Source organism: Ictidomys tridecemlineatus, chromosome 4 (genome assembly GCF_052094955.1).
Source record: "Ictidomys tridecemlineatus isolate mIctTri1 chromosome 4, mIctTri1.hap1, whole genome shotgun sequence".
NCBI classification, from domain to species: Eukaryota; Metazoa; Chordata; class Mammalia; order Rodentia; family Sciuridae; genus Ictidomys; species Ictidomys tridecemlineatus.
This window is the reverse complement of record NC_135480.1, coordinates 9437799-9461903: the sequence shown is the minus strand read 5'-3', so window position 1 is coordinate 9461903 and position 24105 is coordinate 9437799. Positions and strand designations below refer to the sequence as shown.

Here is a 24105-nt window from a genome sequence, read left to right as displayed (position 1 = left end):
AATAATTCTGTATATATTAAAAGAGTATGTGAGCAATCTATTTTGAAACCCTTCATAGATGTGGTATTCACAGTCTTAGTGTTATTTCTCTTTGCTGTTTCTATAAGGAAATATGTTCATGAGTGAGCACTTAGTCCCTCTAGCCATTCCTGGTTGTCAATTTTGGGGTTCTCTCCTACTCTTTGTGATATTGTGTTGCTGAAGTTTGAGTGAGTTACGTAGTATATGGAGGAAAATGTACTGTCTCCTAAATGAATAGAGTGTGTGGCTCAGAAGCATAATATCTACCACATGAAGGTAAAGTGTTAAAACCAGATCTCCAGCATCTCCCAGAAAAAGAAAAATAAATAACAGTAACAATAGTAGTAAATTATATATAGCAATAAAATGAATACCAGAGGACAACTATGACATTTTCAGCATTAATAGCCACAAAACAGAAATGGTGGGGTCAAAAATTAGCAACAGCAAAAATTACAATCAGCCTATATCACTAAAGGAAATACCTGGTGTCAACTATGACTTCCAAAACAATAATAACTGTAAAAATATGAATGGTGTGGGCATAAATTACATAAAGTCGTGTTAAAATATGGGAAAATTTTGGTTCATTAAGAGAAAAAATGGGAAAAAATGGAAAAGAAAGATTAGAATATTACAAAGGACAGAAATAAAGCAGAAAAGAGGCATAAATTGAAGCCCCAAAACAAGAAGGACAATTTTTAAAAAATGAAATAAAGTGGAGAGAGAGAGAGGGATGGGGGTGAGGAGAGAGAAAGAGAGAGAGAACCGAAAAATTTTAGTATTATAAGAAGAATATGGGAGAGAGAGTCACAATAGAAAAAAAAAGATAAAACTTCACTAACCCTAAAAAAACAAAATAATAAAATAAAAATCTGGTAAAATATGAAAAAGATAATGTATATACATATATACATTCACACATACTTATGTATGCATACAAACCACATTGCAAATACAACTGGAAGAACAAAAATTTTGTTAACAATGAATGAAAGAATTGTCTTCATTGTGGTGGTTGAAACTGACCAAGGATGCATATTTACTACAAATGCCAGACTGCTTTTCCTTCCAATTCTTTCTGGGGGTATGTGCATCTTATAGCAAAGATTTGGGGATTATTAACCCTTTCTCTTTTTTCTGAATTGATATACCTAGAACCAAATATGGAGTGGTCTGACTCAAAGCTCATTGAAATGACTCTTAGGTTTTCAGTTCATCAGTACAAGGTAGTATGTATGAGAATTACCATCTGTTGGAATGTTGTCTAGAAAGTCTAGGTTAATGTATGCTTTTGGAAGAGATGAGGCAAAGATCTAAATGGAAAGTTCTCACAGTTGAGATCTATCCATTATTTGACATATTCTTTGTCATATTCTGGAGACATTAGTAAAAGAAACCAATAAGACCAGGTAGATGGCAATCTATTCTGGTTGTCCCAATCCCAGACACTTCTTAATATTTTTATTCATAAGGTAACCAAGTTCCCTGGGTGAGGGGGCACAGCACACTTCACTACCCAGGACTATGGCCTTGCAAGGCTCAATCCTTGAATGTAATTATGCCTGCCTGTTTGGCTTCCTAAATATCTTCAGCTGATTAAATGAGTCGCCAGACTACATGGGAAAGTAAGTCGCACTCCTCTCTGTATCCCTGAACTGTATTCTCCTGGATGAAATCTTCTGTGTGCCTGTTTTAACAGCATGTATTCTACTCCTTATGGTAGATGCCATCCAGGATTCTCTCCAAATCTTTGACTGTCCAGTATTGAATTTTAGTGAGTTCCCTTAAACATCTACCTCACTGAGACACAGTATATTTACTTGATTCAATTCAAAGCCATAGAGAAACTGGAAGGTGCAACCTTTCTCTACTCTACCATATTTGTCCCTTATGGCTAACATTTTTTGAAAGGAGGAATGTGGTTTCATCTTAAACATTTTGAAGTTACTAAGCATCAGATGGTACTTACCTGGAAAAGCAAATACAGAAAGTTCTCATAATCACTTTGGGTGCATGGAACAATTGAAAAATTGATGGTTTGGTCTGGACTGCATCCAGCACATTCTGTATGATGGATTTCACATACTGAAACAACAACAACAAAAAGCCAGGCATTTATAATATGTCAATAATGGGCAAGTATAGTAGTAAGTACTAGAGGATGAGATAAATATGCTCACTATGTTTGAAACATCTGACTTATTGGGAATATGGATGCTAAATGATATACCTCATGTAGCATGAGCTACAATGTGATTGGGGAGAATGAAAACTACCTACAAATAAAGCCAGTTTAAACACTTATTTTATGATAGGTAAAAAGGATTAACCAAAAGATTTTCACTGTAAATAAAAAATAATGAAAAGTTACTTGTTTACGGATTTGACCTTTCTTTCTTATTCACTGGAAATGAGACTTTTCCCTCATTGTTAGAATTATAGTTTATCTCTATACATTAATGGATTTTATAAAAGCTAGGTCCACTTTATGATTTGATCCCAAGTGGACCTTTTCTAGGTATTGTAGGCATGCTGCCTCCACCCATGATTGGAGTGTACAGAGTTACAGGAGTGTAAAAAGTAGGGAATCTGTCAATGGAGTATGATTTGCACCCAGGCCAGATGTTATAGCAGATGAAATCTGGTGAAATTCCATGTGAAATATAACAGTTGCAAAAACATTTGGTTTCAGAGTTAGAACTTTTAGGCCTGACACTACTGTTACTTTATATACTAAATGTTCTATTCTGATGTTCTATGGTACAGCAGGTATCTATTGAAAATGATAACATATTGTGTATTTCCAGAAATGCTAGAATAAAGAATTTTGAATGTTCTCAGTACAAAGAATAACTGTTTGAGATGATAGATATCCTTACTCCAAGTTGAACATTACACAATGTATCCATGCATCAGAATGTCACATAATATCACCAAGTATGTAAATTTATTACACATCAGCTAAAAAGTGAAAGTAGCCCCTCACATTCTTACTGGAGTTATTAAAGACTGCTTAGTGTCACAATATAAATATCAAATGCATTCAACAAGAGAGAAGGCACTTAATAATTTTCAAAATAATAATACTTTATTTCTGATAATAAAAATACAGTGAGCTGTGCATGGTGGCACATGCCTGTAATCCCAGCAGCTTAAGAAGCTGCAGCTGGAGAATTGCAAGTTCAATGCCACCCTCAGCAACTTAGTGGGACACTAAGCAACTTACCTGGACCCTGTCTCAAAATAAAATATAAAAAGGGCCTGGGATGTAGCTCAGTGGTTAAGTACCCTGGCTTCAATCCCTGATGCAGAACAAACAAATCAACTCCCCCAAAGTAGCCCAAAACAAAACAAAAATAATCAAATGAACAAAACAAAACAAAAAAACACCCTCCCCACAACAACAACAACAATAAAAATTATACTGATTCAGCACAGGATACCACAGACAATTGTTTTCCCTGGAGCTCCAGTAAATAAATATTTTAGGCCATACAGGCAATGATTTTTATTGCAACTGCTTAATTATGATGCTGTAGCATGAAACAGTCATTCATAATACAAGATCAAATGGGTTTGACTATGTTCCATAATATTTTATTTACAAAAACACGTGTTATTCTGGAAAGAGTTTGCTAATCTCTGGTTAGTGGATGCTATTGTATCCTACTCACATGTTTTATTCACTTCTCCAGCTTCTGGGAGTATTGGTGGCTGGTTGTTGTGGCCCCAACTGTGAATTCCCCTAGATAAAGAAAATATCCTCATCCAATGCTATACCCTTGTCCTTATCCAATAACTGAAGAATTCAAGCATATTAGAATCATGCTTCCTTGCTTCAAGGCAGAGGAATTCTCATGGGAAATTCTAGTTCCAGTGTTTCTTGGAAGATCTCCTGGGTCCTCTATTACAACTGCATTATACTCAGACTTTTATTTCTAGCTATTTCCATGTTTTTTCTCCTCATAGATAATGTTTTGAAAGAACACCTCAATAAACTTTCTGCACACAAATCTCAGATTTCGCAGTTTCTGGGAAAGCAGATCTATAATACTTGTAATTGTATGGTAGTAGTCAAATAAATTGATGCTATGATGAGAATCTAGAACTAGATCATCCAATGAATATCCCACAGTGGTATTAGCTGGTGCATGCAGTTGTAATTCAAGTATTAAAATTTTCACTAGTGGTAAACTGGGATGGGTTGTTTATGATTCCAGGATTTCAAAAGTTTTTTAAAAAGGAATAATTGTGAGGATTTTAGACTTCAGTAGCTCTTGTAAAGTGCTATGAATGCATTTAAGAAAGACAATGGAAGACTAGTAGTGATTGACTACCAATCTAAAGTGGAATGTGAAAACCAGAAGATGTATATAAAGAGCAGTGTATAAGGAGACCTTCATCTTCCACAGGCAGAGGGAAGAAAAATATGAAGAACAAGTTCCAGGACTAAGTTTTAAGAATAACGTCAGGTTTATATTACATTATATGGTGTGGGAAACCATTCTCGCACGTGATTGGGCACCTCCCTGATTGGGTGTGAGGCATTCTGGCTAAAGTGTGTCGGAACTAATCCCCACCCCTTCTAGGTGCAAGAGCCCATCCGTGTGGGGGTGTGACTGACCATCGACCCTGAGACCAATCACTGACCCTGACCTTGGAATGCTGTCCCTTTCCACCTTCATTGGATGGAATTTTCCCCTGAATTTCTTGTTCCCCAATAAAAGGCCACTCCCTGGCATTCTCTCTCTCTCTCTCTCTCTCTCTCTCTCTCTCTCTCTCTCTCTCTCTCTCTCTCTCTCTCTCTCTCTGCTAGTTTGTGTAAACCTCGCTGCCCTATTGGGTGGCTCAAGGCAGGAGCCCGAGGGAGAGCCGTCTCAGACCTGATCAAAGAAAAAGCTAAATTGAGTTTTGTGTGTTTATTTTGATCTCAACACTAGTTAACTTCTATGCTTCGAACCTCTAGTATGAAGCCAGCGTGCTGGTTGTGCGGTAGAATATGGTTTCTTTTGTGAAAAGACCTGGCCTTAATTGAGAAATAGGACTTATTTGGGGATGGTTATACCTGAGTTGAGGCATTTGATCCTTTTGAATCCCTTCATTCCCTAGTACTACTTGGCATGGGAATATATTGACCCCCCCCCTTCTAAAATCTAGTGCTACTTCCTGGTTTAAAGATAGTCCAGAGTTTATGCTTGCAAGAAAATACATAATTTCCTTGCCATGATTTATTACTATTTTCCTCCTACCAGATGACTAAAAGAAAAATATAATCTGTTTGGGAGATGTTTTGTCTACTGAGAGGAAAAGTGCCTGTATGCTCAAAGTGCTCAAGTAGCAAGCAGAAATCATCAGCTTGAGAGCACACATGGGGAATAATTTTTTAATTTCAAAATTTTATTGGTGCAAATTGCAATCATACAGAATAGGGGGTTTTATTATGGCTTATTCCTACATGCACATAACATAATTTGGTTAATTTCATTTCCAAATAACACCCCATTAAACTCTATTTCCTCCCCCTGATAATTTCCTTTACTCTGACAATCTTATTCAATTTTCATGAGATTCTCCTTTTTTCCTTTTTTCTATCCAACTTCCACATATGAGAGAAAACATATGACCTTGAATTTATGAGTCTGGATTATTTCACTTAACATAATGATCTCACATTCCATCTATTTTTTAGCAAATGACAAAATTTCATTCTTCTTTATGGCTGAGCACAACACTGTTGTGTATAAATATAGCACTGTCTTTATCCCTTAATCTGTTGATGAATACCTGCTCCATTAGTTGGCTCTTGTGATTTGTGTTGCCATAGACATTTGTGTGAATGGATCTCTAGAGTATGCTAATATTAATTCAGTATTTATCTTTTGGATAAATACTGAATTACTCACTCTTATACCTGGCAATATGGTGGTTCTATTTTTAGTTTTAAGGAATCTCTATTCTGATTTTCATAGTGACTGTAGTAATTTACATTCTTACAGAGTTCAAATATCAAAGTTCCAATTCCCCAGCATCTTCCCAGCATTTATTGTAATTCTTCTTAATACAATTCTGTTGTATAATTTTAAATCAGATATTGTGATATATCCAGTGATATATTTTCTTTGTTCAAATTTGTTTTGGCAATTATGGGTCTCCTGTCTTTCCATATGAATTCTAGGACTCATTTTTTTCTTTTTTTTTTTTTAGATCTATGAAGAGTTTATATGTTGATGGGTATTGCATTGAATGTGTAGATCATGTTGGGTCATATGGTGATTTTATCAATATTAACTCTCCCTATGAAAGAAAAGATTCTAAGATTAAGGTGGTCAGCTAGATATTAGACAGAAACACTGCACCTGATAGAAAACAATGTAGGCACAACACTCCATGTTGGCTTAGGAACAGACTTCCTTAAAAAAATTCCTAAAACACAAGAAGTAAAATAAAAAATCAACAGACTGGTTGGTGTAAAACTGAAAAGCTTATTTACAGCAGAGGAAACAATCAAAAGTGTGAAGAGAGACCTTACAGCATGGGAGAAAAATTTTGCCATCCTGCTTTAGATAGGGCATTAATTTCCAGGATATAAAAAGAACTCAAAAGGCTTAACACCACCACGACCACCATCACCACAACCATAATCACCTTCACCCAAAACCAGTCAATAAATGGGAAAAGAAACTAAAAAGACACATATCAAAAAAGGAAATAGGAATGGTCAACAAATATATGAAAAATGGTTTAATATCTGTAGAAATTAGAGAAATGCATATTAAAACTACAATGAGATTTTATCTCATTTCAGTCAGAATAGCAATTATCAAGAATACAAGGAACAATAAGTGTTAATGAGGATGTGGGGAAAAGGAAACACTCAGACATTGCTGGTGGGACTGCAAAATAGTGCAACCATACTGGAAAGTGGTATGATGATTACTCAAAAAATGGAATGGAAACAACAGTTATTCCTCTCCGCAGTATACATCCAAAAGATTTAAAATCAGCATACTATAGTGATGCAGCCACATCAATGTTTACAACAGAACAATTTACAATAGCAGGCCTATGGAGCCAAACTAGATGCCTATCAACAGATGAATGGATAAAGAAACTGTGGTATATATACTATAACCAATGCAATATAAATCAGCCATAAAATGAATGACTTTATGATATTTGTCACAAAATGGATGGATATGCAGACTATCATGCTAAGAGAGATAAGCCAATCCCCAAAGACCAAAGGTCAGATTTTTCTCTCTTACATGAATGTTAACACAAAATAAGGTGGGAGGAGGGGAAGAATAGAAATTCAGTGGATTAGACAAAGTGGAAAGAAGGGATGGGGGGAGAGAGAAATAGAAAAGACAGTCGAATTAATCTGACATTATTTCATATGTACACATATGAATAGAACACAATGAACCTCACAATTGTGTACATCCACAAGACTGAGATCCTAATTAGAATAAGATATAAATCATGCTTGTACAAACATACCAAAGTAAATTCTACTGTCTTGCATAACTAAAACAGAACCAATAAAAGAAAAAGAAAAATGATCAAGATGGCCAGAGTATAAACTTGAATAAAGGGGGAGTTTGTTTTTCATATGGAAATAATTGTTCACAGCTTTGAATGACAGCCTGAACAGAATAATAACTACCAATGAGATAGAAGAAGTAATGAAAAGTCTTCAAACAAAGAATAGCCCAGAGTCAGATGAATTCTTATCTGAATTCTACCAGAATTTCAAAGAAGAAATAATGCTAATTGTCTTCAAATTATTCCACAAAATAGAAAGGGATGGAACACTTCCAAATTTATTCTATAAAGCCACTATCATCCTCATACTACAACCAGATACAGACACATCAAGAAAAGAAAACTACAGGCCAATTACCCTGATGAGCTAAGATGAAAACGTTCTTAATAAAATATTAGCTAATCATATTCAATCATATATTGAGAAGATTACACACCAGGACCAAATTGATTTTTATGCCAATCTTGCAAGGATGTCTTAACATTCACGAATCAATACATGTAATTTCCCACATAAATAAATTTAAGAACAAAATTCACATAGTCATGTCAATAGATGCAGAGAAAGAATTTAGCAAAATTCAGTACCTATTCTTGACAAAAAAGGAAGGAAGTAAGGATAGATGAAACTACCTCAATATTGTAAATAGTATATGCCAAAAACCCAAAGCCAATATCAGAGTGAATAAGGGAAAATTGAAAGCATTTCCTTTAAATTCTGGAACAAGACAAGGATTTATATCCTCACAACTTCTATTCAATATATATTAAAAATTGTAATTAGAGCAATTAGATGAGAGAAGAAGATAAAAGGAATAAAAATAGGAAAAGTAGAAGTAAAATTTTCACTATTTCCAAGCGATACAATCCTATATTTAGAAGATCTAAAACTTTGATCAGAAGACTGCTATATTTAATAAACAAATCCAGCAGAGTAGCAGGTTACAAAGTCAACATACACAATAAATAGCTTTGTTGTACACCAATAATAAATCTTTTGAGAATGAAATCAGAAAAACAATTCAATTCACAATAGACTCAAAACAAAAAAGCAAACAACAAACAAATAGACAAAAACACATAAAAGAATCCAAAATCAAAATAACACATTCCTAGGAATAAATCTAGCAAAACATATGAAAGATCTGTACAATGAAAATTATACAAGTTTGAAGAATGAAATTGAAAAAGACACAAGAAGATTGAAAGATTTCCATGTTTATGGAAAGGCACAATTAATATTCTTAAAATATCTATACTACAAAAATCATTATATAAATTCAATGCAATCTTCATCAAAATGCTAATGACACTCTTCACAGTCTTAAAATTCATTTGGAATAATAAAAGATCCAGAATAGCCAAAGTTATTCTAAGCCAAAAAAGCAATGCTGGGGGCATCACAAAGCCTGTCTTCAAATTATACTACAAAGCTATAGTAACAATGGTTGTACTGGTGTAAAAACTGACATATAGACCAATGGTACAGAAAACACAGAGATGACCCAATACATCTACAATCATCTAATCCTTGATAACATTACCAAAACATACATTGGAGAAAAGATACCCTTTTCAACCAATGGTGCTGGGAAAACTGGTTAACCAAGTGTAGAAGCATGAAACTAAACCCCTATCTCTTATCCTGCATAAAAGTCATCTAAAAATTGATCAAAATCCTTTGGAATTATACCATAAATTTTGCAACTTCTAGAATAAAACAGGGTCAACACTTCAACATAGTCACTGACCCTTCAAAAGGACACTCAAAAGTCAGGAAATAATGCCCAGAATTAATAAATTGGATGGCATAAAATTTAAAAGAATCAGCACAGCAAAGAAAACAACAATTAAAATGTGAAGTGAGTGGAAGAGAATCTTTGTCAGCTACTCTTCTGACACATAATTTCCAAAATGCATAAAGAACTAAACACACACACACACACACACACACACACACACATACACACACACACACATTCAAACACACACACACATACACACACACACACCTAACATAAATGGTACATAGGCAAATAAATTGAAGAGACACTTCTCAAAATATTCACATGGACCACAAGTAAATAAAAAATAGTCAACATTTTTTAAAAATTAGGTAAATGCAAATGAAAGCTACACTGAGATGTCATCTCACTCTTGTTACAATGGCAGCCATCAAGAATACAAACAATAACATATGGTGGAGAGGTGGTGGAGATAAAGGAAACTATTAGGCTGTTGGTGGAACTAAAAATTAGTACAACCATTATGGAAATCAGTATGGAGGTTCCTCAAAAGTCTAGGAATAGAAGCATCATGTGCCCCAGATATACCATTCCTTGGTATTTATCCTAAAGAATTACTCATCATACTACAGTGGTACATGCATACACATATTTATGTCAGCACAATTCACAATAACCAAACAATGGGACCAGCCTAGGTGTCCATCAACAGATGAATGATTAAAAAAATATTGTCTATATGCACAAGGGAGTATTAATCTATCATAAAGAATGAAATTGTGTAATTTGCAAGAAAATTGATGGAACTAAAGAAGATTATGTTAGGTGAAAAAAGTCAAACTCAGAGGTTAGTGTTGTATGTTTTCCCTTCTATGTAGAAACTAGAGAGGAAGAAGGAAAACAAAGGTGGAGGTGTACCTCCTAAAAATCAAAGAGCGATTAGTAGATTAGAAGGGAGGGAGTAGGAGGCTAGGTAAACAGGAAATACTGGGGAATGATATTGACTAAATTATATTGTTATATTTTGTTCTCATATGAGACTCAACATTATGTACAACTATAATGCACCAATAACTACATGGAAAAAAGAAAGGTAGCCCTCATTAATCCCCATCTCTTGATTTTCATGATTCTGTAATCCCTGCTTCTTGACTATGGATTGCAGATAGTGACTTGTTACCAGTAAACAGAATACACCAAAAGCAATGGATTACTACTTTCAAAGGTAGATAATAAAAAATTGTGACTTCTACCTTGCTTGATCCCCTATCCAGCTCTATATTTAAATTAAATGCTATTATTTTGGTGAGACCAATATGACAGGGAATGAAGTCCTTATTCCAAGAGTCTGAGAGCAACTTAATCCTTCCCCAAATCATGTTACTGGTCTTGAAAGTAAAATTTTCCTCCAGGGAGACTTTAGGTGATATTACACCCCCAATAAATATCTTGACCACAAACTATAAGAGACTGTTAACCACAAAACCCCGCTAATCACTGCCCATGTTGCTGTTTTAAGACACTATATTTTTAGGGACAATTTACTCCATAAAAACAAAGAACTCATTACATGTTGGTACTAGGAGTGAAATGCCACTGTAAAAAAAATAGCTTAAATTTTTTGAATGGATGTAGAATTGGGCAGTGGGTTGAAATATTCTGATTTCTTGATAATAATAAAAGCAAGGAGAGCAAGGTAAATTGAAATAAAACTAAATAAAAAAACTAGGATTTTTTTTCAGCCTTTCCATTTGGCAATTGAAACTACCATTGAAGATTAGCTTTGGAACATTTTTGGGAAAACATGGCTGGAAATAAATCTTAATTTACAGATAAGGTCCAGCATATGAAAGAACAATATTTCTTAGTACTTAATTATAACTTTAGTTGACATTTATAAAGCACAATGTATGTTTTGTATACACGAACAAATTGGGTAATAAGCATATACATCTCCTCCTGTACAATGTTTCTCAAGATCTCAGGGGGATCAGATCTCAAACAAACAATAGAACTTCTGAGATCATTAGATGTGTTTTCTTTCAGCCATTTCAGGCACCCAAAGCTGAGAAGGGTTTATATCAAAGATATTTGTTAGAGTGTTACAATTTTTTGTAAACCCCAATGAAGTTCATAGGAGCTCCACAATGTTTTTGAGAAATATTGTCACAATAAATATTTCCAACTTGACTGAAGGGAACAGAAATAGTATCAAATGAGAAAGGCTCCCAAAAATGCTACACTGATAAGCTAACTTAAAACACCTTTTAGATGAAAATATGTTCATGCATTTTATGAGAGGGAAGAAATTCGGAAGTTGGAGCCAAGGGACAAGAGGTTGTGAGAGCCAAGTTGCTTCAGTTTTCCAAACTTTTAAACCTACTCGCAAAATTTCTAAACTTTGCCTTTCTTAATTTCATAATTCCTATAGACTCTGTATCTCAAAACTGCTTTTTGAATGGGAATGTCTCCAGTAGTTATTCTAAACTTATATCATCAGTATATGTTGCATATATTTCAGACATGTGTTTTGTCTCTTTAGTTTCGTGGATTTACAAATACAGGTTCTATGATTAGAGAACAACACATAAGTAGTCTTATCCACATTTGGATCTCATTGAAGTGTTTTGGTTCTGGGGGTCAGGGTGTAGCTCAGTGTTAGAGTGCTCTTCTATCAAGAGTGAAGTCTTTAGTTCAAATGATAGCAATTAAAAAAATATTCTGGACTTCAAGAACATGCTATAAAAATAAGACTTTTGGGGAAATTGAGAATGTGTCAATTTATTTAATGAGTCAGAAGGATAGAATAATTTTGTAGCCATAGAATCTATCCTTTGTGTTTTCCTTTATTAAAAATTTCTAGTCTAGTGCATTTGCTCTCTTTCAGGGTTAATGTGGGGAAGTCTATTAGTTGTCCCTCCACCAAGCACTTTGTGTGATGCCTGAAGTGCATTTTAGCTTCCTTTTTATCAGTTAACCCCCAATACTTTTTGGTCCGTTAAAGCTGTGTTCTCTCAAAAATTCTTTTCACGTGACTTGTCATATCACTCTTTTTGTAATTGTCTCTTAATTTTTGTCCCAAATTAAAATGTAAGTTTCTTAAAGGCAGAAAATCTGATTTATTTGCTTTTTAATATATATTAACCTGCTGGCACACAGTAGATGCATAAGTATTTTTAAATATGTTAATGAGTGTATTTTTTGAATAAGCCACATCAGAATCTGGCTCCCATGAGGAGGGAACTTCAGGGAGAAAAAAAGATTTGTCCAAAGATTTTTCACAGAGGTTCAATTTTATTACTCTCTAGTGAGAACAATGTTAAATGTCAAAAGAAGTAGGAAAGGAATTTTATATATTTTACTGTCATGTTTATAGTGTGTAGAAGAGTATGTGATTCATTTGTTGCACAATAAATATTTGTTGAATTGATAAATAAACGGATAGAATTAAAAAAATAATTTTAATGCTATCTTTTTCATGGTCAATTACTCTTTGTCTTAATAGCTTTCTGATTTTCTTTAAAAGGGACCATGATTTATTTAAATAGTGAGAATGAATTAGGGTACAATTTGTGTACTTCCATGAATGAATTGCAACATCTATGTCCAAATACCTATACATTTTTTCAAGATCCCCTCTCTACAATGAATCCATGGAGAACCAGGACAAGATGTAAGAGCTCATTCATCATTCTCATTCAGACCCTTTAGTCACCCCCAGAGACCCAGGAACATAGCCTAGTGTGATTATGAGGTCATGTCATTTCATCCCAGTCCCCCTTCCAGATCACCTCTATGGTCAGGGTCTCTTCAGCATTCTTTTTTCCATTTATGTGTGCAACTCTTCTAAGTTCCTTTACACCCTTTTCTAGCTGATTTCTGACAATCAGCCACTGGAAGGACTCCACCAACTTCCTGATTAAAGAAGACAAGAAAGGTACAGTAAATATTCAACTACTTAATTTTCACACAACCTTGAGATTCATTTGCCTTTCCATTTATACATACTTTATTATTGTGGCTGTGTAATTTCTAACCAAATCTTCCTTTTCCACTGGACTTGTCTTTCACTAAGATCAGAGACATATCTGTCCATTAATATGTGAAAATAATTATAGAGATCAGTGAACAAAGATCAAATGGTATAAATCATCCATTTGCATTCCAATTTTTTGATATATAATTTTTATCTATAATTCACATATCATAATGTTTTTGTAGGACCCAAGTCAGTGAACATCATACTCAATGGTGAAAGACTAAAAGATTTTTCTCAGAGATCAGAAATAAGGCAAGCATGCCCACTTTCACCACTTATTTTCAACATAGTGCTGAAAATTATATATGGATTAATTAGGCAAGAAAAAGAAATAAAAAGCATCTAATTAAAAAATGAGAAAGTAAAATTATCTATTTGCAGATGATATGGTCTTCCATGTAAAAAATCCTGAAGATTCCAGAAAATAAGATATTTTTAGCTAATGAATAGAAAATGCAGCCAAATAGCATAATACAAAGTCAACATAGAAGGTCAGTTGTATTCATATACACTAATAATGAACAGTGTGAAAAGGTAATTACAATTGTTGGTTGGTCTTTAAATCACAGTGGCAAAAAAACTGAATAAAATAACATTAATCATTGGTAGGACTGCAAATTGGTAAAATCACTTTGGAAAGCATTATGGAGATTTCTTAAAAGACTAGAAATGGGACCACCACATGACTCAGCTGTTCCAGACTTAGGAAATTTATGCCAAAACCCCCAATTCAGTATTCTCTAGTGATACACGAATTTCAATGTTTGTAAGAGTGCAATTTACAATAGCCAAGTTATAAAACCATTGTTAGTGACCATCAACAGATGAACAGATAAAGAAAATATGGTATATACACACATAGACTTTATTTAGCCATAAAGAAGAATGAAATTATGTTATTTGCTGATAAATAAATGGAACTGAAAAGCATAATGCTAAGTGAAATAAGCCAGACTCAGAAAGCCAAAGATTGAATGTTTTCTTTCATAGGTGAGAGGTAAAGAGGAAAAAAAAAGGGAAAATAAAAGGAGCTCATGAGAATAGAAGGGAGAACAGTATAGCAGAGTAAGACAGGCAAGAATGAGGTTGCCAAGGAGAGATGCTGGGCATTGAAATGAACCAAAGTGTGCTATGTGCATGCATAAACAAATCACAATGAGCTCCATGTTTATATATGATCATAGTGAACCAATTAAGAAAATAAACATGTAGAAGAGAGACCATAAGGAACAGAGTTAGAGGGCAGGGAAAAGGAAGGTAAGGGAAAATGAGATATAGGAAATTATATTATGTGCATTTATGAGTATGTCACAATAAACTCCACTATTCTGTATTATCATACTGCACTCATAAAAGTATAATAAAATGCTTTATTTTTGTATTACAATTATTTCATGTCAATTTTCTGCCTATTATACAAAAATGATGATGCATAGTGCCAACCTCCATTCAAATTGCCATCCTATTTCCTCTCTTGCACCTTGGATGGCACAAAGTGTGTTAATAGGGACCAATATTGGAACCAAAAACATACCCAGTGACATAGCTCTTCTGTTATCACCTTGGCCTCTCTTGTAAATAATGTGGAGATTGTTCATACCTGGAGGGCAAGAGGAGGACAAGCAAGGGTACGGACACGGCCAGATGCAGTGTGTGCCAGCTTCTAATGGCAAAAGCCAGTCCTCCAAGGAACATCTGCCCAATATTGTAGGAAGACATCATCAGGACTATTGCCACAGACTTCCTTTTGGTTGTTGTCCATTCTGACACTGGAATAAAATATGTACATAATTGTCATTCCAGACAAAGGGTAATTTCACAGTCAATTCAGGCATGAGAAAATGAAAGTCTCAAATTATTGACTTACTGAGACAAAAAGAATTTATCATAGGAGTCATGATACTCAACCCAGCCCAGAAGCGTAATATGCAGTAAATGAGGAAGGTGGGGGCAAAGGCTGCTGCAGTGTCAGCGATGCCCAGCTGGAGTAAGCACCACAGGTAGACCACCTTCCGCCCAAACCTAAGAAAGATTGGAACAGGTAAGCTTATTTCAGAACAAAAATAATATGTGGAAAACAAGAAAAGATAAAATAATTAGGGTAAAATGTTTAACAAATAGGAGATTGTACGTATGGTCTAGCAGAATCATTATACTAGTCAACAACAAAAATCACAGATGTAAGCATCCCTGCTAATCTTAGAATGCTGCCAGAATGCACAGCAAAACACATGGTGGAGGACTCGGATGCCATGTGGAGCCATATCAAGAAGAGGAAATAGGGGAGGTCATAACAAATGTTTTAAAAACGTTCATTTAGGAAAGTGGATTTTTGTGTCATGTTCAGAGTGCTGAGGAGTGAAATCAAGAGATCCATACTTGGTTCTGTGTAATCTTTAGGTAAATGCTGAAGGATTTGAAAGGAAGTGTGGGAAGACAATACATCAAAGTTGCAGATAGATGGCATAGCCACTACTCTGGGCCATGTCAGTGTTCATAGGCCTCGGGAAATGTGTTTCAGAAGGCGACCTGGCAACTGTTACCTTTAGCACAGGAACTGATAGGAGGTCCACAGAGGAGAGGCAGAGAATAAGAAACAGAAGGACATGTCACACAAAAAGAACAGGGAAATATTTGTGTCATGAAGCTCCAGGGAACGGTCTCATTCTGGAGTTAACTTGGACAAAGTTCCATGAGCTGATACAACGTTTTAAGTAATGTTAATTTTTATGGTTTAGATGTGGTGTCTTCCAAAATCTCACATTTGAGACAATGCAAGAATGTTTGGAGAAGAAATGACCTAATTAAAGTAATCAGTGAGTTAATCCATGGTGGGATTAACTGAGTGGTAAATGGAGGCAGGTGGGGTGTGGCTGGAGAAAGTGGTTTATTGGAGTCACAGTTATGATGAATATATTTTCATCTGATGTCAGCCATCTCTCTCTGCTTCCTGATTACAATGAGAGATGCTTCCCTCTGCCACACTCTTCCATCATCATATTCTGCCTTGTCTCCAGCTTCAAGGAATGGAGCTGTCTTTTTATGGTCTAAGGACTTCTAAAACGGTGAGTTCTCAAATAAACTTTTCTTCCTCTACAGTTGTTCTGATTGGATCCTTTACTCACAACAGTAAAAAAGCTAACTAGGACATTAATACCTGGACAAAATTTTACTTTTGAACATTTTCCCTATAACCTTTGTTACTTAGCAATCTAAGTCATTAAAAGTCTTATGAACTATGTTACCTTCTGTTACAAAATGTAGGTTCTTGCCACATACATTGTGTTACTAAACTTGAATAAAATAATTTAAGATAGAACTGTCTTTTTACAAGCCATGATTGAGGATGAATCAATCACTGGAAAATTGAGAAATGAAACATAATCAGTAAATAATTAATAACAACTAAATTCTTCTGGTAATGGTTACCAAAACTTGAGTGGAAAAGATGAACAGGTAGAGGACAGGATATTTTAAAAAAGATACTCTGTTCCTGGCTACATGGCTTTACACTTTTGCCAAAACTCCTAAAACCATGTAACACCAAGATTGTGTCCTGTTGTAAACCATGGGCTTTAGTCAATACCATATAAATATTGGTCTATCACATATAATAAACTCATTACACTAATGTAAGATGCTAATAATATGTGAGGTTGTTTGTGGGAGGGGGTATTGGGAACTCTCTGTACTTTGGACACAATATTTCTGTAAACCTAAAACTTATGCAAATTTTTAAATCTCATTGCCAGGCATGGTGGTGAATCAGGAGGCTGAGGTAGAATCACAAGTTTAAGGTCAGCCTCACCTGAGGAAAACCCTGTTTCAATACATAGGTGTGGTTTTAGGGATGCTGTGGGAATCAAATAAACCAACACTGGAAAATAGAATAGGTAAAAGTGTTGGGAGCTTATCATGGGGAGCTCTGCATTACTTTGAAACAAAAGACTACATACATGAAAATATAAGTAGACCTAAAAGAACTTAGTGTTGAATGATAAAAAGTAATAAAGAGATTAGACAAAAAAGATACATCTCATATAGATTTGAAATCTATCATACTAAAAAACATCACATATTTCATAGCATGTAGAAAGAGAAATAGTAAACACATGGGACATTTCTCTGCCATGACAGATGGGAATGGAGATTAATGGGAATTAATGGACATGAAAGGGAATATACAAGGAAAAGAGTCTTTCCCAAACCAATAAGAACATTGTGGATGAAAATGATGACATTATCCTTGAGTACAAGGAAGAAGGGTATAGATGGATACTGAATTGTACATAATAAATAAATTTGCATGCATTTGAAATCTGAAAAATAAAGATGTCAGGACTGGAAAACTTGCGTTATCACGTGAGGCAACAACACCTGTTCAGTTACAGTGATGTAGAATGGTGCACACGGTGAGTTATTGCTTTAGGCAGGTTTAAACTACTTTGTATCACTGTACTTATTGATATTTTTTCCTATCCTCACTCCTCTAACTATACAAATATTTGTATGATAGCAAATTTCAAGATATTCACAGCCTTGAACTTTTCTATGGCCCAAATGTATGTGTACAACTAGATACCTGAATATATATATATATATATATATATATATATATATATCCATTATGGTTTAGATGTGAACAGATGTGAGCTGTTCCCAAAAAGTTGATGTGTGTGAGATAATCCAAGAAAGTTCAGAGGTGAAATGATTGGGATATGGGAGTATTAACCAATTGGTGCATAAATCCAGTTGAATGGACTAACTGGGTGGTAACTATAGTTGAGTAGCATGTGGCTAACAAGAGGTAGGTCACTGGTGGTATGCCTTTCGAGTTTATATTTTTTATTGGTAAGGAGAGTTCTCTCTCTCTCTCTCTCTCTCTCTCTCTCTCTCTCTCTCTCTCTCTCCACCCCCCTTTTTTGCCTTGTTCCTGGCTAATACTTTCCTCCACTATATCCTTCAACCATAATACTTCAAGGAATGGAGTCAGCCACCTATGGACTGAGACCTCTGAAACTGTGAGCCCCAAGATAAATATTTATCCTCTAATTTTGCTTTTTTTGGCTCTTTTAGTCACAGCACCCAAAAAAAGCTGACTGAAACAATGCCAAATAGCTCCAACTCAGCAAGTCCAACACAACACAGATTTCTAAATTTTCTCCACCAACTTCTTCTCTACTTCTCTTTCTTCTTCTATAGTGGCATTAATTCTAGTATCTAGTCATTTTTTCAGGCCAGAAGCTTATATCCTCTTTGATTCTTCCTTTTCTCTCACTAGTAGTACTACAATAGTAAAATAATCTTAATCTCCAGAAGGTCTTGATGCCTCTACATTCCCCAAATCCAACTCCTTCTTTCCATCTCCAAGATATCTACATACTTTAGACTCCTATCATCTCTCCTCTTGGATACTTCAATAGACAGTTGATCCTTGCTACAACTCAGTGAAGAAATAAGACATTTAAAAGAAAGTTGTGAAATTCCCATTTGTGGGTATAAGTGCATGGAGTACTGCATACATGGCATACATTAAGGGCATCTGAGTGGCAGGCCACTCCACTCATGCTAGGCATGTGAGTGGCAGACTGCTTACCCTGTAAGCACAACTCTGGTTGTGAGGCCATGGGTGTGAGGCCTGTGCTTGCTCCACGGCTCACTCCTCAATTGGTTGCTGCAAGGACAATTATCAGAAAGTGCATTGGTGGCTACCAGTAATCTGCTTAGCTATTGCCCTAGTATAAATACGTGGTAACTGTGCAATAAAATCAGACCTGCTTCCTGCTTGGCCTCCAGAGAACTTGTTTAGGGACTCCACAGCCACACACTCCTCTACCCAGTTTTGTGGACCTCCTTGCTGGACAAGAGAGAGCCCACACACCCATTAAATTTAAAGGCTGGGAATTGCAACAAGAATAATATGGGTAGAAGTACCACTAAATAGGGAATCAGGGAAGAGACATTTCAGAAGGTAAGATTTGATTCTGAGTACCTAGAAGTTGGGCTGACAAGTGCACAGGGGAAATCATTATAGGCAGAAAGAATAGAAAATGTAAATGCCATGTGGTAGAATCCAGCTAGATGTTCTGAAGACTAGCAGAGAATGGAGAAGTGGGTAGATGAGGTGAGGAAGGGAGGCTGGGGCCATATGACAGAATGGCAAGACTTGATAAGAAACTCAGTGTTTTATTCTATGTATGACAGAAAATCACTGTCTATTACCTGGGTAAGAAAGGCAGAAAATTTTCAAGCTTGAGAAGACACAGGTCAACATAGTGTGTGGATGAAATGTGGATTATTAATACTTGTCAAATGCTAGCTGCAAATGTGAGCTACACATACTCTACAGTGTTCTAAGAAACTGGGTGGTTATTTGTCAGGAATGTAGAGGTCCCTTCATTTGATAGGGGGTTGGACTCCATAACTTCTGGTATTAGAAGCAGGGGGAGGTGAGTGGGTGTAGAAGGAAGTTGAAAAATTGGCACCAAATCACAAGTGGATGGCAGTAATAAATTCTAATGTTCTAGAGCAAAATTGGGCAACTATTATTCACAATGACCTATAGTATATTTTATGAATCACTAGAAGAGAGGAGCTTGAAAGCTCCAAACCAAAATAATGATAAGGAGATGGAAATGTTCATTATGTGTATTTTATTATTATATAAGGTATACATAAAATGAAATATCACATAGTACTTCATAGTACAATTATTATGTGTTTATAAACATTTTTTAAATATTTAAGGTGATGGAAATATTAACCACATTGTCGTGGTAATTACACACTGTATGTATTTAATGTATATAAATACACCAAATTAATGTATTCCATATATTTGTGAATTAAAATAATTAATAAAGTAAATTTCTTTATTGCCTTCCATCATTTACTACTTTAGATCTGAAAGGGCCATCTTACAAATCTCTGTCATCAGTACTGAAGTTAATCCTTTTACAACTTGTTTCCTGGCTGGTACTATTGCCTTCTATCAAATTATACTTCTAATTCAATAGTCACATCCCTACATTGTTACATCCCTTATTAAGCATTTCATTGAGGTTTACATTACACATAAAAGTGTAGACATCAAACGTTTACAAGTTTAATTATTTTCACAAAACCATTCTATTTAACCAGTCCTAAATCAATAGAACATCAGTCTCATGAAGTTGTTCTCGGACATTCTCCTGGACATCATTCTCACCAAAGATATCTAAGATCATGAACTTTAACACCATATATTATTCTGTATGCTTTGGTCTTCATGGAACTTGAAATCATGTATTATATAGTCCTGGGTTATGTAATATTGCCCCTGTTATTGCATGTGGCAGTAGTTTGTTCTTTCTTGTGGCTCAATAGAAATTCATATTAATATAATACATTTTTATTCTACTGCTTATGGGTAGTAACCTGAATCTAGGCTCAAAGAAAACTTACTTATTCATATATTTCTTTTAACTGTTTTGTTAATTCATTCTCCAATACAAATTGGTAGTACAGAGACCTGAAAACCAGGAGGAAATGAACTCTCTGATCTAGAAAGCCATACAGGCACCAATTATCTCTTGTATGCTCAAAGTCACAATTTTGAACTGAGAATACTAGGTGGATTTCAGAATCAGCACTCCCATCGGTGTTCTTGTGGGAGACATGTGTGGATGAGAGCCATGGTTGACTGCCTTCTGAAGCTCTGCCAGGGTGCTAGAAGCCACAAACTTCTCACCTCCAAGTTTCATCCTCCTAACTTCTTAATAATTAACATTTCTGATTACAAAAATATGGTTACAAATGTTACCTATTAAAGTCGTTTCATAAGGACCAGCATCCAGGTTACAGGTCCAATGACTTACCATCCCATCAGGGACACAGTGCTACTCAATCCTCAGATTCAGATTTTATAATGATGATTACCTCTGTATGTGTGCCTACACTGCATGTGTGAAATGATGGCCAGTATACAAATATCTATGCTCATTTATCTTACAGGGTGTAGGTGGTTCAGAATATTGCCAAGACCAGGAACATACTTTTAAACATGCAAGAGCCTTCTACCTGAACTCTACTTTCTTTCCCTTTGTTGAACTGTTACTCATACACCTCACTTTGTGGATTTGCTCTGCAAATTGCTCCCTGAAATTAATATGCTTAACATACCGTTTTCTGTCTCCTTAATGCAGAAAAAATAATTTTTCACAACAAGTTTTAACTTCCAGTGTATGTATTAAGCGCTAATACTTAAGTTTGCTAGAGTCAGAAAGTGAGTCCAGTTCACAGTTCAGTGCAAAGCACAGAGACCTTGTCAAGATTTCTTAAATAAAGAAATAAGTATTTCTGCTACCTTTCCTATCCTCCACTATCCCCCCTCCCCTCCCCTCCCATCTTCTCTCTCTACCACATCTACTGTAATTCATTTCTCTCCCTTATTTTTTTTCTTTTTTTCCCTTTCCCCTCATATCCTCTTATATGTAATTTTGTATAACAATGAGGTTCTCCTTCCATTTCCATGGTAGCAGAATACAACAGTCACTAGTATGGCAATATGTAAAAACGTGGATGTGTAACCAATGTGATTCTGCAATCTGTATATGGGGTAAAAATGGGAGTTCATAATCCACTTGAATCAAATGTATGAAATATGATATGTCAAGAGCTTTGTAATGTTTTGAACAACCAATAAAAAATTAAAAAAGAAATAAGAATTTACTGAATACTTAATTTAACCAAGAGTCCAAAAGAAAGAGAAGTATCACTCACCTGTCTGAAAGAAGGCTATATATCAGACTTCCCAACAGTGACCCAGTCATAAACAGAGTTTGAACCACTGATTTTAATGACTGGGATTCACAAACCAGGTCCCACTGGAGGAAAATAAAAAAGCACAGTGGAGTTTTAGAAGGTTTTGAGCCTTTAAAATCTTTTCAGTCAGTAAAAACAGAGTGCAAACTCCCACATATGATCTCTGCTATGTGGATCCTGCCCGGATGTCTGGCTTCACCTATAGTCACTTTCCCCTGGTCGCCCTTCCTCCACTTATTACAGCCCTTCAAGTGCACTTGCCTTTCTCCTGCCTCATATGCTTCCAATATTCTGCACCTTTTTTCTGCATGACTTTATTCAATATTAGCTTCAGGCCACCAACTCTCTTTATTCTATTCACTTATACATATTCATTAGCTACTACAATTAAAATATATAAAAACACAATTACCAAAATTTTTAAAACTGTAACTTTTTTCCTCATCATGTAAGTGACTTAGGGTCCTACCTTTGACTTTTCTTAGCAGTCCATACTTCAACTACTACAATATCTCTCATCCTTGGCCACACATTGAATCACTTAAAGAACATCAAAAACACTAGGTTTTGGATCCTATGCCCAGAGATTCTGATTTATTTGCTCTCAGGGCCAGTTTTTCAGCACTGAGAACCACTGACTTAGTATAACATTTGAATACTTTTAAAATTATAGATCTTTCTCACTAGATTAAATGATAATTATAGGTATATGTTTTGTTTGTTCAGTTCATTAACTCCAATACTGTACATTCTCAACAGCATCATAGAGTAAGTAGATAAGCAATTGCTACCTGCAGAAGGACTAAATGTATAAAGCAAGCTTCTTCTTGGTATTACCTCCAAACTCTTTGATCATACAAACAGTATATTGAGATGAGGCACCTTACCTCAGTTATGATGGTGGAGGGGAAGTAGCTTCTGTCATACACCCAGCCATCCACACAGGGCTCTGTGTCTGCCTCAGTTTTGTTGGCGACAGTTTCATTCAGGTGAAGGAGCTGCCACTGGGGATGGATGAAGCGATGGCATTTCTCTGGTTTCAGGTTTGAGTCCAGGGGAATGGAGATCCTCAGGAGGACATCTTGGCTGAAAGTCCTAGTGTCATTACCAGAGACAGTGTCATTGTCCAGAATCTGGACCCAGCAGCGATGATCAGGAATTGCAGCAGTGAAGTTCTCCAGTACAATATGTGGGTATGTTAGGATGTTGGTGATACAAAAGAGAACTAACTGAAAGATTTGGAATCTCCCCAGGCCTCCAGCTTGATCCAGGAGCTCTTCAAAGGACATTGAGGCTGAACAGGGGATGACCTAAAGGAATCACTTTATGAAGGAAAATTCAGAAAGAGAAAATGCTTCTTTTCTAAGACCTATAATATGTTGATCCTCATTCAACTTTCTCCTTGATGGGCTGTGACTCACTGCTGCAGAACAATGGGTTTAGACAGGCAGATAGTTTCAATAAAGTTACAGAAATATTTGGCAACGAGACTTCTACTTGCTGACAACTGAACCTGCTTAAAAGATTACTCTGTGAATGATTCTGATCTTTGAGCTTTCTGAGAAGTCAACAGTGGACTTTCAGTGGGTGTAATCTCCAAATGACCCTAAACATATCTTTCAATGATCTGTCCTTTTTAGAAAAGGAATGTTGGAACCTCAAAAGTAAAAAGCTTTCTGATATTACTGTGTAAAGAATAGAGCATGGCTTTTCTTATTTAGGACTGAATTTTCACTAGAAGTTACTGATAAATATTATTGGTTAAAATAAAGGAAAGAGGGATAGTGAATGTAAATGCTGACTGTTGGTAACTGAAATTCTGTTTCAGTTTAAATAGTGACAGTGATTTTAAAGTTTTTGAAATACGGAAACAAGTGTAAGGGACAGGGAGGAAGGAAACAGAACTTTTATACTATAGTTTATTTTATTAGATGTATTAATTTATTCAAA

The 24105-nt window shown here is 35.5% G+C and overlaps 1 protein-coding gene across 4 annotated transcripts in view; it reads right to left on the bottom strand.

Moving 5' to 3' along the window:
* The window catches only part of LOC101954976 (steroid transmembrane transporter SLC22A24-like), a 40990-nt gene extending 17290 nt beyond the window's left edge, over window positions 1–23700 (bottom strand). For 2 of the 4 annotated variants that reach the window (XM_078045794.1, XM_078045795.1), the window contains exons 1-6: window positions 23043–23700; window positions 22114–22217; window positions 15221–15375; window positions 14954–15122; window positions 13106–13229; window positions 1994–2109 (exon numbers count right to left, since the gene is read on the bottom strand). In XM_078045794.1, coding sequence (XP_077901920.1) covers window positions 1994–2109; window positions 13106–13229; window positions 14954–15122; window positions 15221–15375; window positions 22114–22217; window positions 23043–23444 — 1070 coding nt within the window. In that variant the 5' untranslated portion in view covers window positions 23445–23700. The remainder of the gene's footprint in view (window positions 1–1993; window positions 2110–13105; window positions 13230–14953; window positions 15123–15220; window positions 15376–22113; window positions 22218–23042) is intronic. The other 2 variants (XM_078045793.1, XM_005341451.3) reach the window with 2 other exon arrangements.
* Window positions 23701–24105: the final 405 nt, after the last annotated feature.